The sequence below is a fragment of the Neopsephotus bourkii genome, unplaced genomic scaffold (assembly GCF_033783945.1).
Source record: "Neopsephotus bourkii isolate Nb327-2 ecotype Australia unplaced genomic scaffold, CSIRO-AGI_Nbou_v1 NB_1783, whole genome shotgun sequence".
In the NCBI taxonomy this organism is placed as follows: Eukaryota; Metazoa; Chordata; class Aves; order Psittaciformes; family Psittacidae; genus Neopsephotus; species Neopsephotus bourkii.
Genome location: NW_026902257.1, coordinates 232,471 through 254,269, shown reverse-complemented (window position 1 = coordinate 254,269; position 21,799 = coordinate 232,471). Strand labels below are relative to the sequence as shown.

At 38.7% G+C, this 21,799-nt stretch overlaps 2 protein-coding genes and 1 long non-coding RNA gene across 4 annotated transcripts in view; 2 read left to right on the top strand and 1 right to left on the bottom strand.

The window, feature by feature from the left end:
* RET (ret proto-oncogene) overlaps positions 1 to 6,163 on the top strand; it is a 90,679-nt gene extending 84,516 nt beyond the window's left edge. For both annotated transcript variants that reach the window (XM_061380019.1, XM_061380017.1), the window contains 3 exons: positions 966 to 1,065; positions 2,618 to 2,765; positions 4,650 to 6,163. In XM_061380019.1, coding sequence (XP_061236003.1) covers positions 966 to 1,065; positions 2,618 to 2,765; positions 4,650 to 4,807 — 406 coding nt within the window. In that variant the 3' untranslated portion in view covers positions 4,808 to 6,163. The remainder of the gene's footprint in view (positions 1 to 965; positions 1,066 to 2,617; positions 2,766 to 4,649) is intronic.
* Positions 150 to 20,279, bottom strand: LOC133226443 (uncharacterized). The gene is made up of 3 exons (XR_009729509.1): positions 19,890 to 20,279; positions 18,722 to 18,802; positions 150 to 380 (listed from the first exon to the last, which is right to left on the bottom strand). It is a non-coding gene; the product is annotated as an uncharacterized LOC133226443 (long non-coding RNA).
* The window catches only part of CSGALNACT2 (chondroitin sulfate N-acetylgalactosaminyltransferase 2), a 31,634-nt gene continuing 29,507 nt past the window's right edge, over positions 19,673 to 21,799 (top strand). The window contains exon 1 of the mRNA XM_061380020.1: positions 19,673 to 19,822. The gene's annotated coding sequence lies outside the window, so the exon portion shown is untranslated. The remainder of the gene's footprint in view (positions 19,823 to 21,799) is intronic.

Here is a 21,799-nt window from a genome sequence, read left to right as displayed (position 1 = left end):
CAAGACACATCATGGTTTTCTGACTGGTTGAGATTTTTCCTGTCTTACTCAGATTTTTTTTCTGACATCCTTTGAGAGCCCACTTTAAGGACCATTTTTCTTAGTGTTCTCTGATTTACCCAGTCAAGTGAGAAAGAGATATGGATGAGGGCAAAAAATGAAGTGCCTTTGAATAGCTTCCTGTAGCTCTTGTAGCCAAATGTTTCCACAATTAGAGCAATTTTGTGACTAGGTCACTTAGTCCAGAAAACACTGGTAGACAAAGTAATATGAATGGCAGAGGTTGGAGAATTACACATCCAAAACTTGGCCAATGTCTGTCTGATAGTCACTCAACTCCAAGACTTTAATTCTGCTTCCTTCAGTTTCCACACCATATGCTGTAGAAGGTAGTTGAAGATAGAATAAGTATAATCAAAATAACAATACGAACAGTAATCAAAATAATGTTAATTTGTGAAAACAGTCTTAGGTTAGTCTTTGCTTTGAAGAAAAGTTTACAGAAACTTTCCAGAATTTAAACAGATTAAGTACAAAATTCTACTTTCTGATATAACAGCAGAATTTTTCAGGTTTCAGGGATGCACATCAGTGATGAGATACAAATTTCTTCAAAGTCACATGCAAAAGAAATCAATCAGGAATCTGGCACACTGTCTACACATGAAGTAGTCCTTTGAGGAAGTGAAAATAATGAAAGAAATCTAAGACTGCAGTCCTTCAAGGACAGCCCAAGTGCATCATCATTTAAACTCATATGGACTCATGAAAATAAAAGCCCATTCTTGTGAATGTCAGTTTTTAATTCAAGGGAATGTTGGACAGAAGACACAACAGATTGATGTACTTGTGGATAGCCGTCATACCACAGGCCAACTTCAGGACTCTAAATTATTTGAGCAGAAGCATGACCCACTTCTAAGAATAACAGTGATGTTTTTTTTTCACTTTGTGGCGGGTCACAGGTACAACCTAATGTTGCGCTGTTGGAAGCAAGAACCTGATAAAAGGCCAACATTTGCTGAGATCAGCAAGGAACTAGAGAAAATGATGGTGAAGAGTAGGGTAAGTGTGGAAAAACATGAGGTTTTGAAAGTTTTTGTGATCACCTGAGCTTGAATATATAGAAATAATGATTTTATTTTTTTTTAAAGCTGAGTGATTTTACTTTTCATTAATCTTTGAAGCACATACCTAGTTTCTTCCAAATGCATCCAGCTTATTTGAGAGCAGTACTACTTTATATAGTGTCTTTAGTAACTTCAGCCCTAAATGCAGGTGAGTTATTCTTAATTCCTTTAGCACTCTTAAATAACTGTAGGAAGCCTAGAACTAGAAGAATGCAGTATTTCCTTGAGTTTGATTTAGTTATATGATGATAGCAACAGAAATATAAAAGCTGTATGATTCCACCCGTTTGAGTTACTTTAAAACTATTATAATTCTGTATAGACTTTCTTTGAATGAATGGATGCTGAGGTCTAAAAACAAGTGAAAGTTGCATATATTTATAAAATACATACATACCTACTTGCGCATAAACATATTTTTATTTTTTTTAATCTAGTAGTTACGGGAAGGGGGACAGTTAAAAATGAAAACCAGGAAATATCAGATTTGAAAATGTGATGGCATTTACATTGGGTGCAAAAAGGACCAATAAATGAATAGGAACGCTTTTGCTCAGGATGTGAATGTAAAAATGAGTTCTGAATTAAAAATGGCAGAGTGAAAGGTCTAAGCTGTGTACACTAAATGACTCTGACTTGCACCGCTAACTTATAGCTGCTGAGAACCAGTATGCAAATGATCTGTGTGTCCAGTGACAGACTCGTAATATGGAGCTTGGCAAGTTTTTTGAAATTCTCACCATAATTAAAGCCAATCCAAAACAGAGCTTGAAAAATTAGTCATTCGTTTTGCCTTTCTGAATGAAAAACCCTGAAGTTTCTTAAATTTATAAAATTGGGTAACTTTAACTTGTTAAAGTTTTATTTTGGTCGATTTCCAAGGGAAAGCCATTTCAAAGGAAAAATTGTGTTTTAAATTAGTTAAAAATGCTTCACATTTGGTTTTTGCATCAAAGCAATTCAGCAGCATTGATGAAAACCTATGAATTCATGTGGTTGACCTAAATATTTAGTTTTAGAAAACAGCATCAGAAGTTTTATTTGGCAGTATCTACACAGCTAATTTTATACACCATTGTGTAATAGCTGTTGTAAAAGTGATGAGAAGATCCGAGTACCTTCTTTAATCACATATATGTATCTATATATTTCAGGCATGCATATGTATTAGGCATAACAAACTGAAGGTCAAACAAATCAGTTAGCACAGAACTTTAACTTCCTATTTTACTGATGTGCAGATTTAAGGAAGGGAAGTATTAATATGTCTCCAGCATGTCAAGTGTTCTGGTGAATCAGATACTTCCAAAGATCCTATGGTTGCAGAAAGGAAAAGCCTATTCAGGTGCCAGAGTTTGTCAAAAGACTAACGTAGTGAAGTCTGTATTTCTTGTGTTAAAGGTACCAGATGCGCATAATAGCCTTTATACCCAACCAGCAATACAGCCACATATCTTAACCCAGCTTTTTCTGTGTTCAATTCTTAGGACTACTTAGATCTTGCAGCTTCCACACCTTCTGATTCCTTACTTTATGATGATGGGCTCTCAGAAGAGGAGACACCTCTCGTGGACTGTAATAATGCTCCCCTCCCTCGAACCCTCCCTTCCACATGGATTGAAAACAAACTCTATGGTAGAATTTCACATGCATTTACTAGATTCTAGCAACACAAAAAAAAAATTCTTCTGCACTGTTCTCAGACTCTGTAACCCCATTACAGTGTTTCTTGTTTGAATGGAGCCAGTCAAAATTTGCTTGGAAGCTTCTTTTGGGTTCTTTTGTTTGTTTTTAATTTTGGTAAATGTCAAAGTTTGCATCAGGATCATCCTTTAGTCATTTTTCAGCTGTGTTTAAAATGAACATTTATAAAAGGATGTGAAAATAAGTAAAATGAGTAGATATACAGTAAAAGAAAAAAAAGATCAGGGACGTAATCTCAGGGGAAATATAAAATGCTAATGAGTATCTAATTCAACTATCCTATTGGGGGAGGCTAGGAACATTTGCAATATGTTAGATTTTGCATGTCTAATTTAAGCAATAGGTGATTTTTTTTAAAATACTAGGCTCTGCCATAGCTCAGTTATAGGACCCATCTGCAACATTTTTCATTTATCAAGATGGATTTCTAAATTTCAGCTGCTGTTAATGTGTTGTGGATCCATAAGCTGAAATGTCTATTTAATGTATCATAGAATAAAACCAGAGTATTATATACAGAAAGTAGAAATACTGTATATAAGTATTATATACAGACTAAATTGACATGTAAAGTCCTTTGAATATTGAATTAACAATGGGCATTTTGAAAGTACACTCAGCTGTTTTCACGTCCTTTGATTTATTATGAAAATGTCAGTACTAAACCTTGATTGAATGATGTAGCAAGTGTTTTTAAAAAGAACATATGCTTTCATATTGTGATGGTGAGATGGACAGTAAAAATGGTTCTTGCCAAAACTCCTACATTTGTCTCCTGATTAAATACTCTATATGTTAGATACTTACTAACATCACAGATTTTTTTTTTTTTTCATTCTTCAGGCAGTATGACTTTCGAAAAGTTGGATCTTTTAGCTTTAAAGTTGCCATTAATACATGGCTTTGGGTCTATTTTTGATCTATAACTTAGCTTTGATTTTCTTTAATAGGTTCCCCCAACTCATGTTCACTTTGGGGCACTTAGTGGCCAGATTGTTAAACGAACGCAGTAACAGGAAAAGTTGCCACCAAGGCCGATGGCAGATGCTTAATGCTTAATAAAGAACAAAATCAGATTCCTGTTTTTGAAAATCTTGACCCTAGTGTGGTTCTCTGCTCATACAGCTGGATCAACATGGTGCTGAGCACTCTGTTTCCATGTTGGTGATCACTTGTGCCTAAACTGAGGAGTTACTGGACTCAATGCAAGTAGCTACATGCCTGAAATACAGATTTAAAAGCTGAATCAAGACAAGAGTGCTCAGGACTTTGTTGAACTTTGCTGTGCTACTGGGATTTCCTAAAATTAAGCAGGGGATCCCTGGTGAGGGGATGAGAGTGTCCCCAAAACTTCACTAAAGCCAAAGGAAAGGTGCCCATATAAGTAAATAGAAATACTCTCAGCCATTGGAATAGACTTTGGATCCTGTCCCAGATACGTTTATTAATTCTTGGAGCACTTCCTGTACAGCAAGAACTTCCTCTTGAAAAGCTGTATATTGCTACATGATTGTTAAAAAAGAAAATAATGGAAAGTTGGAGGTTTATCAGGAGAAATTACTAGCTTTTCATTATGTACATGTGCATGCACGCACACAATTTTTTATCAAGTAAGCACTTTATTTTTTCAGAGTTTTTGCTTACATTTGAATTTGTGCTTCAGGGATTTTGAAACATCATTTATATGAATTGATTTGGGACAAAATCCAGTGGACTGGCTTATACTATTGAAGGGAGTTTTGCCAAGGGCCTTACTGTCTGCACATGAAGTTATGGTTCTTCAGTGCAGAAAAAATTATCTGTTTTCATTTTTAGGCATGTCATACCCGAACTGGCCTGAGGAGAGCCCCGTTCCACTCACAAGATTCGATGGCACTAACTCTGTGTTTTCAAGATATGCAAATGATAGTGTATATGCTAACTGGATGGTTTCACACTCAGCGGCAAAATTTATGGACAAGTTTGATAGCTAAAATTTTCTTTGTGAAAGGTAATGGACTCCTGAGGGGAACAAAGATGCAAAGAATGGAAAGTCCATTGGCTCGTTCTTTGTACAATTAACAACCAACTTTTAAATTGGCAAAACCTTCTATTGGTAGTTTCTAAAGCGCGTTATTCATGCTGAAGACTATAATTGGTGATTTCCCCATTCAGAAAACATATCAAGCTGGATAAGAGTTGTAGTTCGAGTACTTCCTTCTAGATTGCCGTTTTGCAAATGGTTCCATTTGGTAACTTCTTACTGGAAATGGCTTCACACTTCATTCTCACTGTTTTTTAGACTAACCATCCTATGTTACAGCTTTCTTGGATGGGAAAATGTACTTGAACTGCCACTGTTATAATGGCTGTTAGCATACGTCCACTTGATCTAAGCAGGAAGCACAAACAATATATGGAAGGGAGGGGGGAAATAGGCTCCCAAATTACTGAGCTTGCTATCAAATGAGAAGTGTAACGAAGCCTCTTTCTTGGTTTGGAAGCAAACATGAAGTAACTCAGTAGAGGACTTGAGAGTCAGCATTTGAAGTCTTGTAAAATGTATTGTTTTGTCTTAATGAAAATTTGTTTTATTAGTCTTAACTTCTCTTACCTTTAGCACAATGGAGATAAATTTGATACAAGATAAGCTGTATAGACTGATGGCAATCGAGTGTTCACCTGAGACAATTTACTTTCTGTCACCTTCATCTTACTAAGGTTAAAATGTACAGTCTTGTACAATCATAATTCCTCTTATGAGTTCAAAATAGTCTGTACAGGATTTTTAGATAGAATTCAAGTGAACAGATTTTGTTTGCAGTCATGTTCAGAGGGTTGGAGTTCTCTTCTCAGCTCCAAATTGGATACACTGCCATGCACAGGACACTGCCATGACAGAACTTCAAGTAAGCCTATAACCTTGAAAGTCATGAGTGAACAACACTTGCACAGCAAAACTGATGTAAAAATCTACAGTTAATTTAAATATACAAGGAAAATGTCATCGGAATTTATTAAGGTGAAGTATAAAAATGTTGTGCTTACAACACTGACAGTATTTGGGAGGATTATCAGACTGTGGGTCATGTTCTAGGTGGAAGAGTAAATGATCAGCTCTACTTTTGTCTTTATTTGTAATCTAATATTGTTAAAGGTAACTGTTTGCTACAAATGTTGGGATGTAAATCCTGAGTGACCAGTTGTTAGCATTGTGACAGTTATTCTAAATAATCCAGTTCTACCAAAGCTTGCTCCTGTCATTTACAATCCATTTTAGCTGTTTTCAGATGTTGTTTTGTGTATCAACTTTTATGTTTCCATTAAAGTCTGTGATTTCAGAAACAAGATCTTGAGTCAGACTGCCAAACAAATGCAGATTTTCATTTTACAGAAAGTGGGATATAAAGTTTAGTGCTGGAACTTAACCACCTTCACTGTTGGGTATCACATTTGGTCCTATCCTGGTTTCAGACAAGCACTAAGCAGAGTGACTTTTGCTTTGTAAAAACACTTGCTCTGTTGTGTAATGCTTATGTACAGTAAACAGATACTGCTATGTATATGAAAGGGGTTTGGTTGTGATATAATGGTGATCTTCACTGGGATGACACAACTGTCAGAATAGATGAGCTTTTTTTCTATTGAGATACCTATGAAAAAAGAAGAGAAAAATGGCACTTGTAACTTTTTGCTTTGTCCATTCCTTTTCCTATATGTTATGTGTGTAAGTGGGAATTCTTTATTTGCCATGGACAATCAAGACATCAAGATTTTGTTTAATTTTTTTTTTTTTAATTCTTCCTTAAATTAGGATTTTTTTTTTGTCAGCAATCTTCTGCAATAGCAGTAAACTGGGAGATGTGAAGCACCCAGTTTCTAACCTGAAAAGCCGTGTGGCAACATTGCTGTACAGTAGGTGAGTGAGATAGTAACTGATGCCGACATAACGAGTGGATGCAGGAAGTATTGCATATTTTAGACTTCCAGCATGAGTCAATGTTGTTTCAACCATTAATTCCTGTAAAAAAACCCACTAATAGTTATTGTCACCTATGTTACCAGACATAGATTCTGCATATAAAATACAAGCACAGCTCATAGTTATAGTTGCCATACATAATCACTTCCATTAAGTGCAATTTAAGGAAAAATTCTTAACAGGTGTTTCCTAATCCAACTAATTTTGACTCCCTTCCTGCTTGTGAATGTCAGTAAAATATTATTACTTACAGGTATTTACTTGTAATATGAAAGCTTCTTACATATTTGTGTATGATATTTTTATAAGTATTTCCTTTGAAGTGTTTCCTATTTGTTCTGTGTTGCCATTAGTCAGAATGGTGACAATCTTGTTTCAGTTCCCCATTAGAGAGTAAATGTACTTCCCATGTGGGAAAAAAGTGATACTGCAGATGATTGTTTCCATCGGTGCTAGAAATACTTATGCACTTGGCTGCCCAAAAGGAAGGAGAATTCAAAAGGAAAGAATGACTGAACTAAATGCACAGGTGGGAGGGAATAACGTTCTAAAAATTTCTACCAACCTTTTCTAAATGTCGATGGAGATATTTAAAATGGAGATGATGTGGTTTACCTGGTTTGTGCTTTACGTTGTGAGAGATGGGAGAGAGAATGAATCTCATGTGTCCTTTCAGTCATCACAGCAGCAGAAGGAAGTTATTATAATACTCATTTCTGCAAACTTTTCCAGAGATATGATACTCAGAAAATGTACTGTGAGAATGCAGATATAATCTGCAGACAGTGGACTGAAATTTTAGAAGTTTAGGCATTTTAAAAAATCTTGTCCCATGAATATGAGGTACGTAATACTTGAATTGTGGATTTATCTACAACTTGTCATGCAAAATATGCATGAATCTCTATGGTACTCTCAAACAGACCTAAGTAATTCTCAAAAATTTACAGTAAAAGCAATTTATTATTCCTTGATATTTTATAATCAATCTCACAAGAATAATAAAACCCTTAAAGTATATCTGAAAAGGTTACTTCTACTGTAATTTTTGAAAATCCCTCAGAGAATTGCTTATAATTTTGAAATGCTTTCTTTTAAAACTCAGCCCAACTGAAAGCCCCCTGTCTGTCACTACAACTATAATGGTAAATTTATAACAAAATGTAAGAGATGACTTTCAGCAGCACCAGTTCTTTGGGAGCACCAGGCAACGTTCCCCATAAACAAGATGCAGAATTTCCATAGTGAGATGAATGCTTTGACTTTTTCAGTTACTTTTCTGAAAAAGAGTCCTATGATTCCCTAAAGATGTATGAAAGTATGTAAAACCTTAGTAAGAACACTTAAGCTGTTCAGGTCCACTGCATCTAATCTAAGCAGCCTCTCTGAAGTTAGTGGTTTCATTCACAAATAAATTATTAAAAATTGCTGGTCTAAAATCAAATATCCCAGTAGTCTGCTAGCAAAAATATGAAAGTTGCTATCAAAATATGGGCAAAATAGCAATAGCATGGTCTACCCAGCCCTAGCACAATATTGTAACTTGTCTATCTAGTGGCAGTATGTAGAAGCAGGTACTAGACACTAGAAGACAGGTAAGAATAAATATATCTATAACATGTATCTGGAAGAGACAGTCCATGAAATATTTTTCAGTACTTAACCAAGTTCTTCAGTCAATATGAGTTGTCCATGTAAGTAAGCTGTAAGTTGTACATGTTTCTCATTTCTGATCCTTTGGAACAGCAATCTGCATCTCCCAGTTTCCATAGAGAAATATATACTCTTAGCGCAGTTTGAGAAAATGAACAGTTCCTCTCGTTTCATTGTGTGTTTTCGGGTTAACCTGGTTTCCTAAAGGGTTGTATGGTATCTCAATACATTTCTTGCTAAAAATGTATTTCTTTAAGCTGTTACGAAAGTTCATTTTGCTGATAACATTCTGAAATTAAGTAAAAAGATGTTGCCTACCTGACTACAGACAAGTACACCTCCCTGTAAGATCATCTGAAATAATCAGTTCCTTACTTTGGGCTAATAAGTTAGATTTCATAAAAATTCATCTCATCTGGAAGCTGTTGCATATTATTACAGATCAGTCCAAAATGGTATGAGTCATTTAAGAGCACTGCAGTTGTACTTTGCATGTCAAGAAATAACTTCCCAAGTTTCACTATTAGAAAAGAGAACGAAAGAGTGCTCATCTCGAGTTGTTAAAAAAATCAGTAACTTTTGAAATCAATGACAATGTAAAGTTTGTTGTCACTAGGTACCAGACCGAGAGTTTGAGTCTATCCTTACTAATATAAGCAAATGCGTATTAACATATAAGATAACTGGGTTTAGTGCATTTTTACCTTGGCACGAGTAAAGCTTTCCACTTAATCAGCTAAGTACAGAAGGTTGTAGAGGTTCAAACCATTACACTGATAGCAAGTAATGTGCATATTTTGAATAAATAGTGATGTTTGCAGTAGGTGTTTCTATTTCTTTGGTTTTGGAGGGTTTTTTGGGTTTGGGTCTTTTGTATTTTTTCATTGGCTCACAAATATAATGTAGGTAGGGTATTCACAGAGAGGCCAGCTTTAGCCAAGGTTACCTTCCATTACAACTTTGATAAAACACTGCTGATTTTATAGAGAGAAAATACAGCCAATGTATCTTGACTCAAAATATTAATATAAAATGATGCCTATTTTATCACGGTATTGATGTAGCGGAAAGATCCACTAGTGCATTGTCAGAATTACTGAATGTAGTTGCGCACAAATGGAATGTTTTAAAATGTGAAGAGGGTAAAAGCAAAAGGTAAAAGTTAAATGCAGTCACTGTTCCTATCTACTCCATAGATAAGGGGGTGGGGTCCTATCAGCCTGGTACCTGCATAAATCCCCATGGGAAGTTAGGTTAGCCCCACATTTTGTGTAAATTTTCTCTTGTATTTAGAAGATGAGATGGACATCCAGTCTGAGTACAGACACAAATGGAACAAGTTTCGTTGGAACACATACACGTTTTTCTGGGGTTTTGCCTTATGCTTCTAGACATCTGATGTAGAACAAGAAAGTTTGGACTACCAAACCTGAATTCTTTTGTCCCATGATACAGCCACAGGTTTGGATTCCTCCAGAAACTCAGCCTAGATCTGGTTATCAGTCATTTTCCAGTCTGATTTTTCTGCATTCCACAGGTCACATAAGTACTTGTTAAAGCACTTATGTAATTTTTCAGCTATTTAGGGCTTTCCCTCCTGACATGATCGTAGTTGAAAGAGTTCGATGTGTGCACTGATTTTCAGTTGCAACATGTGTCATTTTTATAATTGCCTGCCAATGCAGTTTCCTGTCTGAATTTACTATGCTTAAGGATGGAAGTACTTTAATTTTTTTAAATAAAACTATATCAAATGAACTTGTATTTTAAGTATTTGGTTTGCTAAGAATCTTCCTTTCCTATATTTGGATACATTTTAAGGTTATTTTGCAGAAAAAAATAATCATTTCCTCTTTCAGTTTTTGTAAAGTTATAGCCCAATGCAAATCAATACAACATTAGAATATGCTAATCCTACTTGTTTACCGAATTGCTACAAATAACAAGAATAATATCCATTTACTTAAGAGTATTTTCAAAAAGGGAAGACATTTTGAGTAACTTTGTTACAACCTTACATCAGTTGAGAAGGAAAATGTGGAAAAGGTTGAATCCCAGGTAAGCGGTGGGTAATATAAAAGACATGGGGGGTTGCTCTCATTCCCTGAGAAAGCTGGTAAAGGGTGCATCTACTGAAGATGATTGAAAAGTTTGGAAGAGCATTGTTAAGACAGAGATATGGGAAAAACCCATGGAAATATCCAGGAGATAAATACCAGATTTATAGTGTATTATTTTAATACAGCAAGAAGTGAGCAGGGCTCACTGTTCTTCAAGACAGTTTTTGCCTTGTCAGGACTGTTGGTGATTGATTTGACAGCAGAGGACAAGAATGATTCTTTCTGCTACAGGGTATAAAGAATTGAGAGATTTTAGCCTTGAGTCAGGAAATCATTCAAACACTTAACTGGTTTTCATGTGCAGAGAGGCTTTCTGAGCAGTGGCCTGGTCCAGATACAACAAATATAAAGGCATTAAGTTTATGCTTATTACAATGATTTTTATTTTAAAAAAATGACTGTTGGAGGTATCATCCAGTGTTGCTCTTCCAGGATCATTTGATAAAATAAACTGTGATAATTTGCTAAATACTGAGCAGAAACAGGTCATGTGGATTTTTGTAAAAACACCGAGCATATTTTAATTTATACTGAAATATATTTACCACCATTTTTTACATACACATAAAGTAGGCGAACTAGATTGCAACAAGTTGTCAACAGAGAAAACTTTTACACCAAATAATGTTTTTGAATTATTTTTACTTGCTTAACTGATTCTCTCTTATGGTTTACTAATATTATGTGAAATTAATGTTTTGAAATACTAGGCCTTAAACTAGAGACTACTTATAATAGTTACTATTTCAAATTATAATCACATATTAGGCAACATAAAACAGAACACTATTCATGCTATTAGACCTTGAAATGCAGTAATATGAATAGCACGTATTTTCTTTATTGCTATAAAAGGCATCAAATGTACAGTAAAGACCTTGTTATACAAGATTTGAACATAGCTCAGGGGAGCAGAGGGAGAATGTGCAGTGCTGTACTTTATACTGACCCTATAATCCACATTATGACAGAAAGCATACAAAAATATTGCATCCCCCTCACCAATTAAGCATCACTTCCATATGTATCACAGGTAAACAAAAGCCCCTACTTAATCTGGATATTGGAGTTAAATGAAAAACTGACATTAGATCTTTTAGCCTCCTAGCTTATTCCATGCAGCCTCTCAGTGTCTCCCCATCCCTAGCATTAGGTTTGCTGTGCAGCAGGGAGGTTGCTGCTGGCCTGGGAATCTGGGGCAGAAAGTTGTGCCAGTTCATGTTGGGCTGCTGCTGCAGTTACCTGTCTCAGGAAAGGGATGCCCAAGAACCCCTTCCTTTGGCACCATCTCATCTTTTCAGAACAGTGCTGTTAGGTTTTCCCCATGTAAATAGCCTATGTGCAGAAGCACAAGCTGACATCATCCTGATCACCAGCTCTGCCTCAGGTCTCATTATTAGCTGGAGGATTCAGGACATGCTGTTTGTGTTTAGCCCAGGTCTTACCAAACCTCACAGCTGCAGCTATCAAGCAGCTGGCTTGTGACCAAGAGATCAAAATTGTAGACACTCGCCCCTCACAAACATTCACAAATTATCAGCAGCTCATTAGCACTCACAGGTGAAGCTATTTTTTTCACCTGTTACATGGGGCTAGATTTTATAATTTGCCTTCGTCTGCATTCATGAAGAACATCCTCATGTTTTGAGTGTTAAAAGTGTTAAAAGTTACAAAGTTAACACAGGCTGCCACCATTTCTGTGATGCCTGAGTTGCAGAAACAGTCAATTTTAAAGGCCTTTTATCTCTGTGCTTAATACTGTCATAGATATGGTTTGTTTTTTAAAATACTACAAGTTGTTGCTTGTCTAGCACAGTCACAGAATGGGTAGCTGACGTTCTTGAAATCTGAATTAAAAAGGGAATGAAAATGGAACAGAAATGTCATTTATAACCATGCAATTTCATCTGAACCTTATATTCCTTAATTTAAATGGAGAGCAAGCTACCAGATCATGTCTTTTTCATTCTAGTTCTAAAAATAGAAGCAGGAAAGGAGAAGCGGGAACAGATTTTTCTTGCTCTTGAGAGGAGTTGGAACAAATTCAAGTGAATTTCAAAGCTTCTTGCTATTCAGCTCTCCTATGATTGCATTTGTAATGTAAAATCTTGCTTTCAATTAATTTGATTTGGAGTTCCATTTCACTGACAGATGTAAGCCATCACAAGATTTGCATTAGCAAAGATTTTTCTTAACTAATAATAATTGTTACAGATCAAAAATTAAAAAGGAGCTTGTGACACTGCTAGGAATACAGTGCAATAACACTTGATCCCAGCTCTGAAAATCTGTTCATCTTTACCAATTGCTTTTACAGTAATAGTGGACTCTAAATAGCATGCTTTAACGCACTTCTCAAAATTAGACACCATTTTTATGCACCACAGGAACAGATGCTGATTCCTATGAAAATGTAAATGCTGTATTTTCAACTGCTCAGTTGAGGTACGGTATTTTTTTCTGATTCTCTGTTAATATTCTATATTAGCCTCTTGATGAGGGAATAGTGTACATCTTGCCTTCCTTCAGCACTCTCTTAAACTGTTTCAACACTGAGAATTTTTCAGTCATAGATAATAAAGTACTACCAATAAAATCAATGTCATAATGCAATTTTACTATTATTTCCATGTCATTTTATGGGAGGAATAGATTACAAATGCAGAAAAAGTTGCACTTAAAAATGTTTTAATGATGTATACAGAACACTGATAGGTACAGAAACAAGAGAAACAAACATAAGTTATGAACTGAGTTTGGATTTAGAGAATCATATAATAGTTAGGGTCAGAAAGGACCTTAAGATCATCTAATTCCAACCCCTAAGCCATGGGCAGGGACACCTCACACCAAACCATGTCATCCAAGGCTCTGTCCAACCTGGACTTGAACACTGCCAGGGATGGAGCATTCACAACTTCCCCAGGCAACCCATTCCAGTGCCACATCACCCTTACTGTAAAGAACTTCTTCCTTATATCCAATCTAAACTTCTGTTTAATTTTAATCCATCACCCCTTGTCCTGTCACTACAGTCCCTAATGAAGAGTCCATCCCCAGCATCCTTATAGGCCCCCTGCAGATACTGGAAGTCTGCTATGAGTTCTCCACACAGCCTTCTCTTCTCCAGGCTGAACAGCCCCAACTTTTTCAGCCTATCTTCATACGGGAGGTGCTCCAGTCCCCTGATCATCCTTGTGGCCTTCCTCTGCACTTGTTCCAACAGTTCCATGTCCTTTTTATGTTGAGGACACCAGAACTGCACACAGTACTCCAAGTGAGGTCTCACGAGAGAAGAGCAGAATAAAGGGGCAGGATCACCTCCTTCAACCTGCTGGTCACACTCCTTTTGATGCAACCCAGGATACTGTTGGCTTTCTGGGCTGCAAGCGCTCACTGAAGCTGACTCATGTTCATTTTCTCATTGACCAATACCCCCAAGTCCTTCTCTGCAGGGATCGCTCCGACCCAGGTGTAGGACCTTGCACTTGGCATGGTTAAACTTCATAAGGTTGGCATCAGCCCACCTTACAAGCATGTCAAGGTCCCAAGGGCTTAGAGGGAGATGGTTTTTCAAACAGTGACAGACAAGGCTGTACCTGATGCTGGTAACACTGGCCTTGTATTAATTGTTTGTTAATCTGTTAGCATGTATGATCATCACTGTTCTGTATGGCCCTACAGCTTTGTCTTTATTTTTGTGTGGAAGGTGGTGGTGGGTTTTTTTTACTACTGGACAAGCTCAGTGGGTACAACAGGTTATGTAGTAAGGTTATTAAATGCTGACATACCAAATATTTTGTATAAAACATGAAGCATCTCAGGTTAATGAAGTCAAAGTGCTTCCTTCTATAAAGATATTGCATTTAATGTAGATGTTTATCTGAATAATTCAAGCTTTGGTGCACGAGGTTTTCAAGAACAAAAAGAAATCCAACCACATAAACAACTAAAAAACCTTGATAATTTATACCATTATCTTCTCAGACTAGGAGTGCTCATGAGAGATTGTCTGTCCTAAATCTCATGTATGGAATGACCTAACATTTCTTTTTCTGCATCCTTGACAGTGAAAGCTACAGTTGAAAATGCATTTTAATAGGATTGATTTTAAAAGTATTACTTTATGGCTTTAACATCTTGCTGTTCTACAATACCAGAGAAGTTAAAAAAAAAAAAAAAGAAAAAAGGAATGTGTCATTTTTGGTGTTTTGCATAATATTGAGTTCTCTAGTCAGTCCTCCTGATTTGTTTTCCATTCTAGGTACAGAATATGGCTGCTTAGACTTTGTTTCAGAGCTGCTTTATAGCCAATATATTTGTGACAAAATTGTCTTCTCTTTTTAGGAAAATACCTAGAGCAGTTCTTGGTGTCATTACACAGCTGTATACTAAAGGTGTCTTGGAATAGTCAGAAATAAACCAATATAGAATTCTAGCACTACATATGTGAATTACTTTCCATATGTGTTGTTACTGGTTAGTCTGGTATGATACCCTGGTAGAGTTGAAAGTGAGCAGTGAAGACTTGGGCATATAACCCATTGCGCCTGCCAGCAAAAATAAGGCCATGTGGCCAGGAAAGATGATGAGCTACTGCTGCAGAGTATTTCCTGCAGCTCCCTGCAATTCTCCTTCTATAATCCTGTTCCTCTGCTGCACAAACCAAAGTGATACACATACTTCTGGTACAGTAATATTTCTCGGATCCATTTACTACGATGAAAGAGCTCAGCCAACAACTGTTGCTAACAGTGACTACATACTGATTGCAAAAAGAAAAAGTTTTTTAAGACATTGTATCCAAACAATTCAGATGTATCCTTCCATACACTTTTCCAGATGCCAGTACCATTGAGAAATTTAAACTAAATTATCGCTATTCAAAGAAAAAATAGGTGGACTATACTATGCATTTTTGTTACCCTTTCCCAGATAGTAAATAAAATTGAATTGTATTTACACTCACAGCTGTGATTGTATTGATTATCTTTTCTGATAAGGCTTTAATGTATGGAAGGACTCTACAGATTTGAAGTCAGTTAATACTGTGGTTGATATAGTCTGGACAGATTGTTTTCTAATGGGAATTTCTGAAAGGAAGTAATTTAGCAACTGTGATCCCAAAACAGCAGGAAAAAACAATCTGTATCAGTTCATTTCCCAAACATTATATAAATTATATGCTTCTGGGTCCACAATTTAGTACATTATAATACCAAAAAATAAGTATTTATCTGATACCAAACCACAATGTAAATATAGTCCTTCAACATTCAAAGGCATAGAGGCCAAGTCTAAGCATTGCCAAAATCTAAATGTTTCTACAGTGCAAAATAAACACTTAACAGTTTAACATAAATATAGGAACAGTAATAATAAATACAGGAAGGTTACTGCATGGTAGAGTTGCTGTGGTGTGTTGATGCAAAGTAAGTTTACATATGCACTGTCTCCTAAACCTATCCTAAGTCAAGAAATTATTTCAGCCTCTAAATCAGTAAAATATCTAGACTTTCCAAGCACCTTTAATACTCATTGTAGATGCTCTATGATAATGATAAAACAGTAATAGTTTCCTTTTTACTTTGGAAGGTACATATCAGTGACCTGGTTGATGCTCACACTATGGCATCATCAGCAGAGCCTGAGGTCAAGGTTAGCATTCCCCAAGCAAGACTTAAGCTAATTCTCCTATAGTGCACCACCCCTCCTATGACCCCTTATTTCATAGCCCATAGCAACAATATGTATTTAAACAGGACCAGAGACAAGTTAGAATATAATTTAGAGTAAAATCTTGAAATGAGGACTTTATGGGAAGAAAATATAAATCAAGATGATTAAAATACTACAGTGTGGTTTATTTCAGGCTATTAAAAATTCTTTATACTTTTGGTTGCACTGTTCAATATCTGTTATAAATAATTTGCAACAACTAAAATAAGGATAAAGAAAGCAACTTCACAGGGGTTTGCCTTGGAATTGTGCCATCAGCAAGGCTGAGCTGTGGTATTTGACAAAAAGCCCTGTGTAAAGGCAAACTAATGACTATTGTTTGGCAATTAAAGCTCTGAATTTTTAAGCAAAGTAACAAACCATTTTTTTTTACTACACATACATATTTTATTTCAGCTTGAGAGGATAAGAGAAGAAAGATATCCACTGTTGAAGTATTGCTTTTTCTTTCCTGCTTTGGTCTCATTTACATTACTCCTTCACTTAGTCATCATGCTCTCAGATCAGGTCCTCTCTTTTTTTCTATTGCTTCTTCCCCTCCAGCCCACACATATGCTTTAAAAAAAAAAAAAAAAAAAAGAAACCAAAACCCACTAGAGGCTGGAGGTAATGCTGTTCTGGAAAATTTTTCTTTTTTTCAAATAACCTATTGCCAGCCACTTCCTTTCCCTTAACTGTACCAATTTAAGAACAGCGGTTAACAAAGTTTAGCAAAATATTTTAAAAGTCTGCCTTTGTCTCTAAAATAATCATCCTATCATAATATTTTAACAAAATTCAGAGCTGTGTCACCTATATATATATATATGTATATATATATACACACACACACACACTTACTGCTTTCAGATGCTAGGAAGTCTGCCGACTTTATTCACAAAAAACCTGGGAATTCCTCTGTAGGCCTGCAGGACAAACACCAAATAGGAACTACAACACGTGTCAGCATAAATATAGGTCTGAGTTATGAAGGAATGTCTAATCTTGGAATAGCTCATACTGATAGAAAAGTCAGGAAGTTATACATAACATCACTGCAAAAACATTGTTTTTCCTGTTGTGAGGTAAACCTCTCACACAGTGATAACTGTGAGTACCCAAGATGTAGAGTTTAAGAAACCTATTCTTTCCTTCTCTCAAAATGGTGGTGGGGGGGGGGGGGGTGGAGGTGGGGGGGGAATATATAAAATAAAAATTAAGGAACTCTGGTAAATAAAGGAAAAACTGGCACTTAAGAAAAAAAGTATTTTGTGTACTGTATTTTCTATCCTGTAAGGTACTGTAGACATCTCCCTGCATAGTGGCAACTAGCTTTTATGGAGAAAAGCAGTACCTGGAAAGCTTTAGAGTAGAGCTGCTCTCTGTAGACCAAACAGCAGGGGGTGCAGGGTTGTCGGAGCTTGTTTGAGAACTACATTGTTAATTATATGAGTAATTTCAGTTATTTCCATTCTGTAATCTTCCAGATAGTATTATGTCTACAGAACACTGAAGTCTCCAGTATCAGTAAAGTAACACTGGTGTCTAATAAACTCCTACCCATTTACCACAACACAGAAGACAAGCAGGAGCTGAGGTGTACTCAACAGTCAATGGGTACTATTTGCAACACTGAAACTTTGCATGAGGTCAGGTTTAAAACAGTAATATATTTACATACTGTTTTATAAAAAAGAATGAACCCACGTTTACCTAGTTTCAGGAGCATATACATAAAAATCTAAAACCTTCTGATAACTCCCTTCTCCATGAGCTTCTTCAAATATATTTTGATGGGTACTTAATGTTAATGATCCAGTGTCATGACAAGCTTCAAAGGATAGGAAAAGTGCTCACATGGACAGCTGGTCACACCAGTTACACGTGCTTTCCCTGGACCAGAGCAGTGAAGTAGAGCCTGACAGTGAAGAGAGTTTCCAGTCTATGTGGAACACCCAACTATTTGAAATCACCGTTTATTTAAGGTATTGCCTGGAAAGACCTTTATTGTCTGAGGGCTTAAAATCCAGACTGAACAGACCAGGTCCTTGGCCACCCATCCCCCTCGCAGGCTGTGGTGTAGCTATTTATGAACAGATGGGTTTCCGTCTGCCTGAAGACAAAGGGCTGCTCTGTACTAAATGGGGTGAAAACCTCGACAGAGCAGCAATGTGACAGAGACAGCCTCTGCTGCCAACACCATCGAAGGCTCCATTCTGGAAAGCACTTAGTGCCTACCTTTCAGGTAGGTAAGCAGCCCCAGGCAGACCAGCAGCATTATGTCAAGTAGGACATGCAGGTCTTTACAGGAATAAGCTTTTTCTTGCTTTTGAATTCGTATGACTCTGGTTTTAATGAGCAGGGCCAGAATCATTTGATATATAGTTGTGAAAAAACACTACTACCTCATCCGTTTCCGCTGTTCCTGGCCTTACCCTTTTAAGCTGGTATAGGCCACCCTTCATGCAGACTGCTCAAAAGTGCAGAAGATCCTAAGCCTGGCTTCAAGTTAAGCCCTGGAGAAAAATAATTTAAAAAAATATGTTGTTGTCCTGGAAACACTGAACTGTAAATATTTGGGTAAGTAGAAAATAATTATTAGTAAATTCTGCTTGTTGTAGCCCCTGCACCTCCAGCATAAAGGCTACCTCACAGCTCTACGGTTTTGTTACCTTTTGTAAAACCAACATCGCTGTGCTGCTGCTGGACCTCCGCTCCCCGTTGACCTCCACGGCTGGCACACTAATGTCTGCCATCCGTACTCACACGGTGCCATGGCTGTGGCCGCAGAGGAGCACCTGTCCTGGGAGAACAACTGTACGAGACAGGCTGCTGGGCCAAAGCAGCGCAGAGCAAGCGCGGCCCTACTCAGCAGCGCGGCTGCTTCCCTGCAGCGGCAGTTGCCATGACCGGGATGCTGAGTACGCTGTGGGCCGGCGCCAGGGAGGCTCGGTGCAGGCCCATAAGCCTGAAGGCCAGATGTGCCCTTCTGCCCCCGAGTCCGAGATCTGCCGCGGTCTGTGTGCGTTACGCCTGGCCGACGGTCGATGAGTAAACCGGCCTGAGGAGCGCTCCCCGGTAGCTCCGCGCGTTGCTCACTAGCAGTCGCTACCAGTCTCACAGGGGTGTATCTATTACATCCCCAACGTCAGCGCTCAGACACGTACATCTCTCCTCCCCAGGGCACACCAGAGCCCTCAGCCTGTGTTAGCAGTGCGTGTGTTAGCCGGTATGTGTCTCAGCCGGCATGTGTCTCAGCCGGCGTGCGAAGCAGGGCACCCCGGGGCGTTGGGCGGGCAGGAGGCCGCGGACCCCGCTGGGCCCCTCCGGGGGCTACCGTCGCCGCCACGTGGGGGGAGTGTGGGGAAGAAGTGGGCTGCTAAGCATCTCGCCCGCTCCAGACGCCCGGTCCCACCCCCGAGGCGGTGAGGGGCGGCCGGTGCCGTCCCCTTTAAGGGCCGCGGCGGAGACGCCCCGCCTGCTCATTTCCTAGCGCACAGGAAGTGGGGACGCGGTTCCGTGGTGGGGCCCGCGCGGTGAGTACGGTTGCCCTGTGCCCCTCTGGCCCCCCTACTTCTTTCCCTGGTCTGCTGCGCTTCTCACCTGGGTACTCATCCCCTCACCTGCCCTCCCGCCGAGGAGGCTGGGCTGCGGCCATGTCCCTGATGCCAGGGGAAGGTGCTAACCAGCTCCAGCAGTCTGGCCGGCGGGTAGCGGCATCGCGACGATTCCGTCCCCGTTTCCCGGCCGGGAGTGGGTCGGGTTACGCCGGGCGGCACGGAGCGCGCCGCGGCGCTGGGGCCAGCCCGAACTAATGCCCTGCGGCGGCGCGGAGGGGACGGGAGAGGAAGGGGCTGCCCCCCGACGGGCCCCTGGTGACCGCTCCGCTTTGCTCCGGGGTGGCAGCGGTGCCGGGGTGTAGACAGATGGGCTGTAGACGGCTCCTAATTGCCCTCGTTGCGGGGGCCTTACAGACCTGATTCGATTTTTATTTTAGCGCTGTCTTGACAATAAAATGAATCTCTCTTCACGGGTGCGTTTCCATTGTGTTAACTAGCCTTAAATGTGCTGGAGAGTGATTTCTTTGGAGATGGGCGCATCTGGGGACAGCGTAGGAAATGCGGTGAGAATCTGTGCAGAAGGCATCAGTGCTGATCTCCCGTATCTCGCTGTGACCGGGCGTTGGTAGCGCAGAGCTGGGGCGGTCATCTCCCCGTTAAGTGCACGGGCTGGCTGACTGGTGGTTGCGTCTGAGCTCGCTCGGGCCGCTAGAAACCCACATCCTCTCACCTTTCCCCCAGAAATAGTGGAAGTGATGATAAGAGGGCACTTCACTATTTTCACCGGGATATTTAGACTTAACTATGGTTTACATCTCCACCTTTTTGTCAGCCAGCTTCTTGCTCTGTAAATTCTGTGCTCTTAAAAACTCTGAAATTGGAATGTATTGATGTTGAACATGAAAAATAAAATTCTGTCATTGTTATCGATCTATTAATCCTGAAGCAAACTCATTTGTAGGACAAATACTAAAGCAGAAACAGGGAGGTTGCCATTTGCTAGACAGCTTTTAAAGCTGAATATACAAAAAGTTAAACTTGAATCTGCATGTTTCTAGTGAAGTATAATCCAGATCTATTTAATTAACATTTATTCTGTGGTTCTGTAGTTGTGTGTGTTTGTGGTTTGTTTTTTTTCCTCTTCAAGTCTTTTTATCAGGCAGAAATTGAGACACTGATCTCTTCTACTGAGTTTGTAGATGATGGAGAAGGACCAAGTGTGTTCTGTTGCTCTGATGGGTAACTCGAAGAGGTGCAAAAAAGAGTGAGATTGTTCTGACAGACTGCATATTCCTCAAGCTAAGGCCATACGGTAAAAAACATATCTTTGTGACTGTGAATTCCGGGGCCTGTGAGTGAGACAGTTTCTTCTTTTCCAGCATGCACTAGCTGAAAGTTCCTATCCTGCTTCACTTTGTTTGAAGGGAACTTCGGGCTTCCCTTTGTTTATTAGCTAGATAGTGAGTCCCAAAACACTGTCAAAGGCAGCGGCTTGGAAGTATTCCCAGTAGCTGCCAGTGGACATAGATGCGTTTTGTTGACTGGGTGTTAGCTATGAGCTTCAGTTACACCCTGAGGCTTTTATGGGCAACTGTTTGCCAGTAAGTCCTTGTTGTGAGTATCTAGAGACCTGCACTGATTGCTTCAGCACTGCTGTCCTAAACCATCAGTATGCTGAGAATGGAAGGAAGAACAATGATTTTTGAAGTGCAAGACTGTACAGTGCAAGCACATTGTTTAGCTTGTCTGTTCCTGGAGTAAACCCATGAAAATTTCAGTATGATTAAGATTAGCTGATAGCAAATAGTTGTTTCCTTTCTTGATCCCATGACTATTTCAGTGTCCTTCTCAGGCTGAAAGGAGGAAGAAAAAAAAAAAAAAAACAAACAGAAAACCCTAAACCTGTCATTAAGGCTGCTGCATCATGGTAGAAGTTGTACCAAATTATTCATG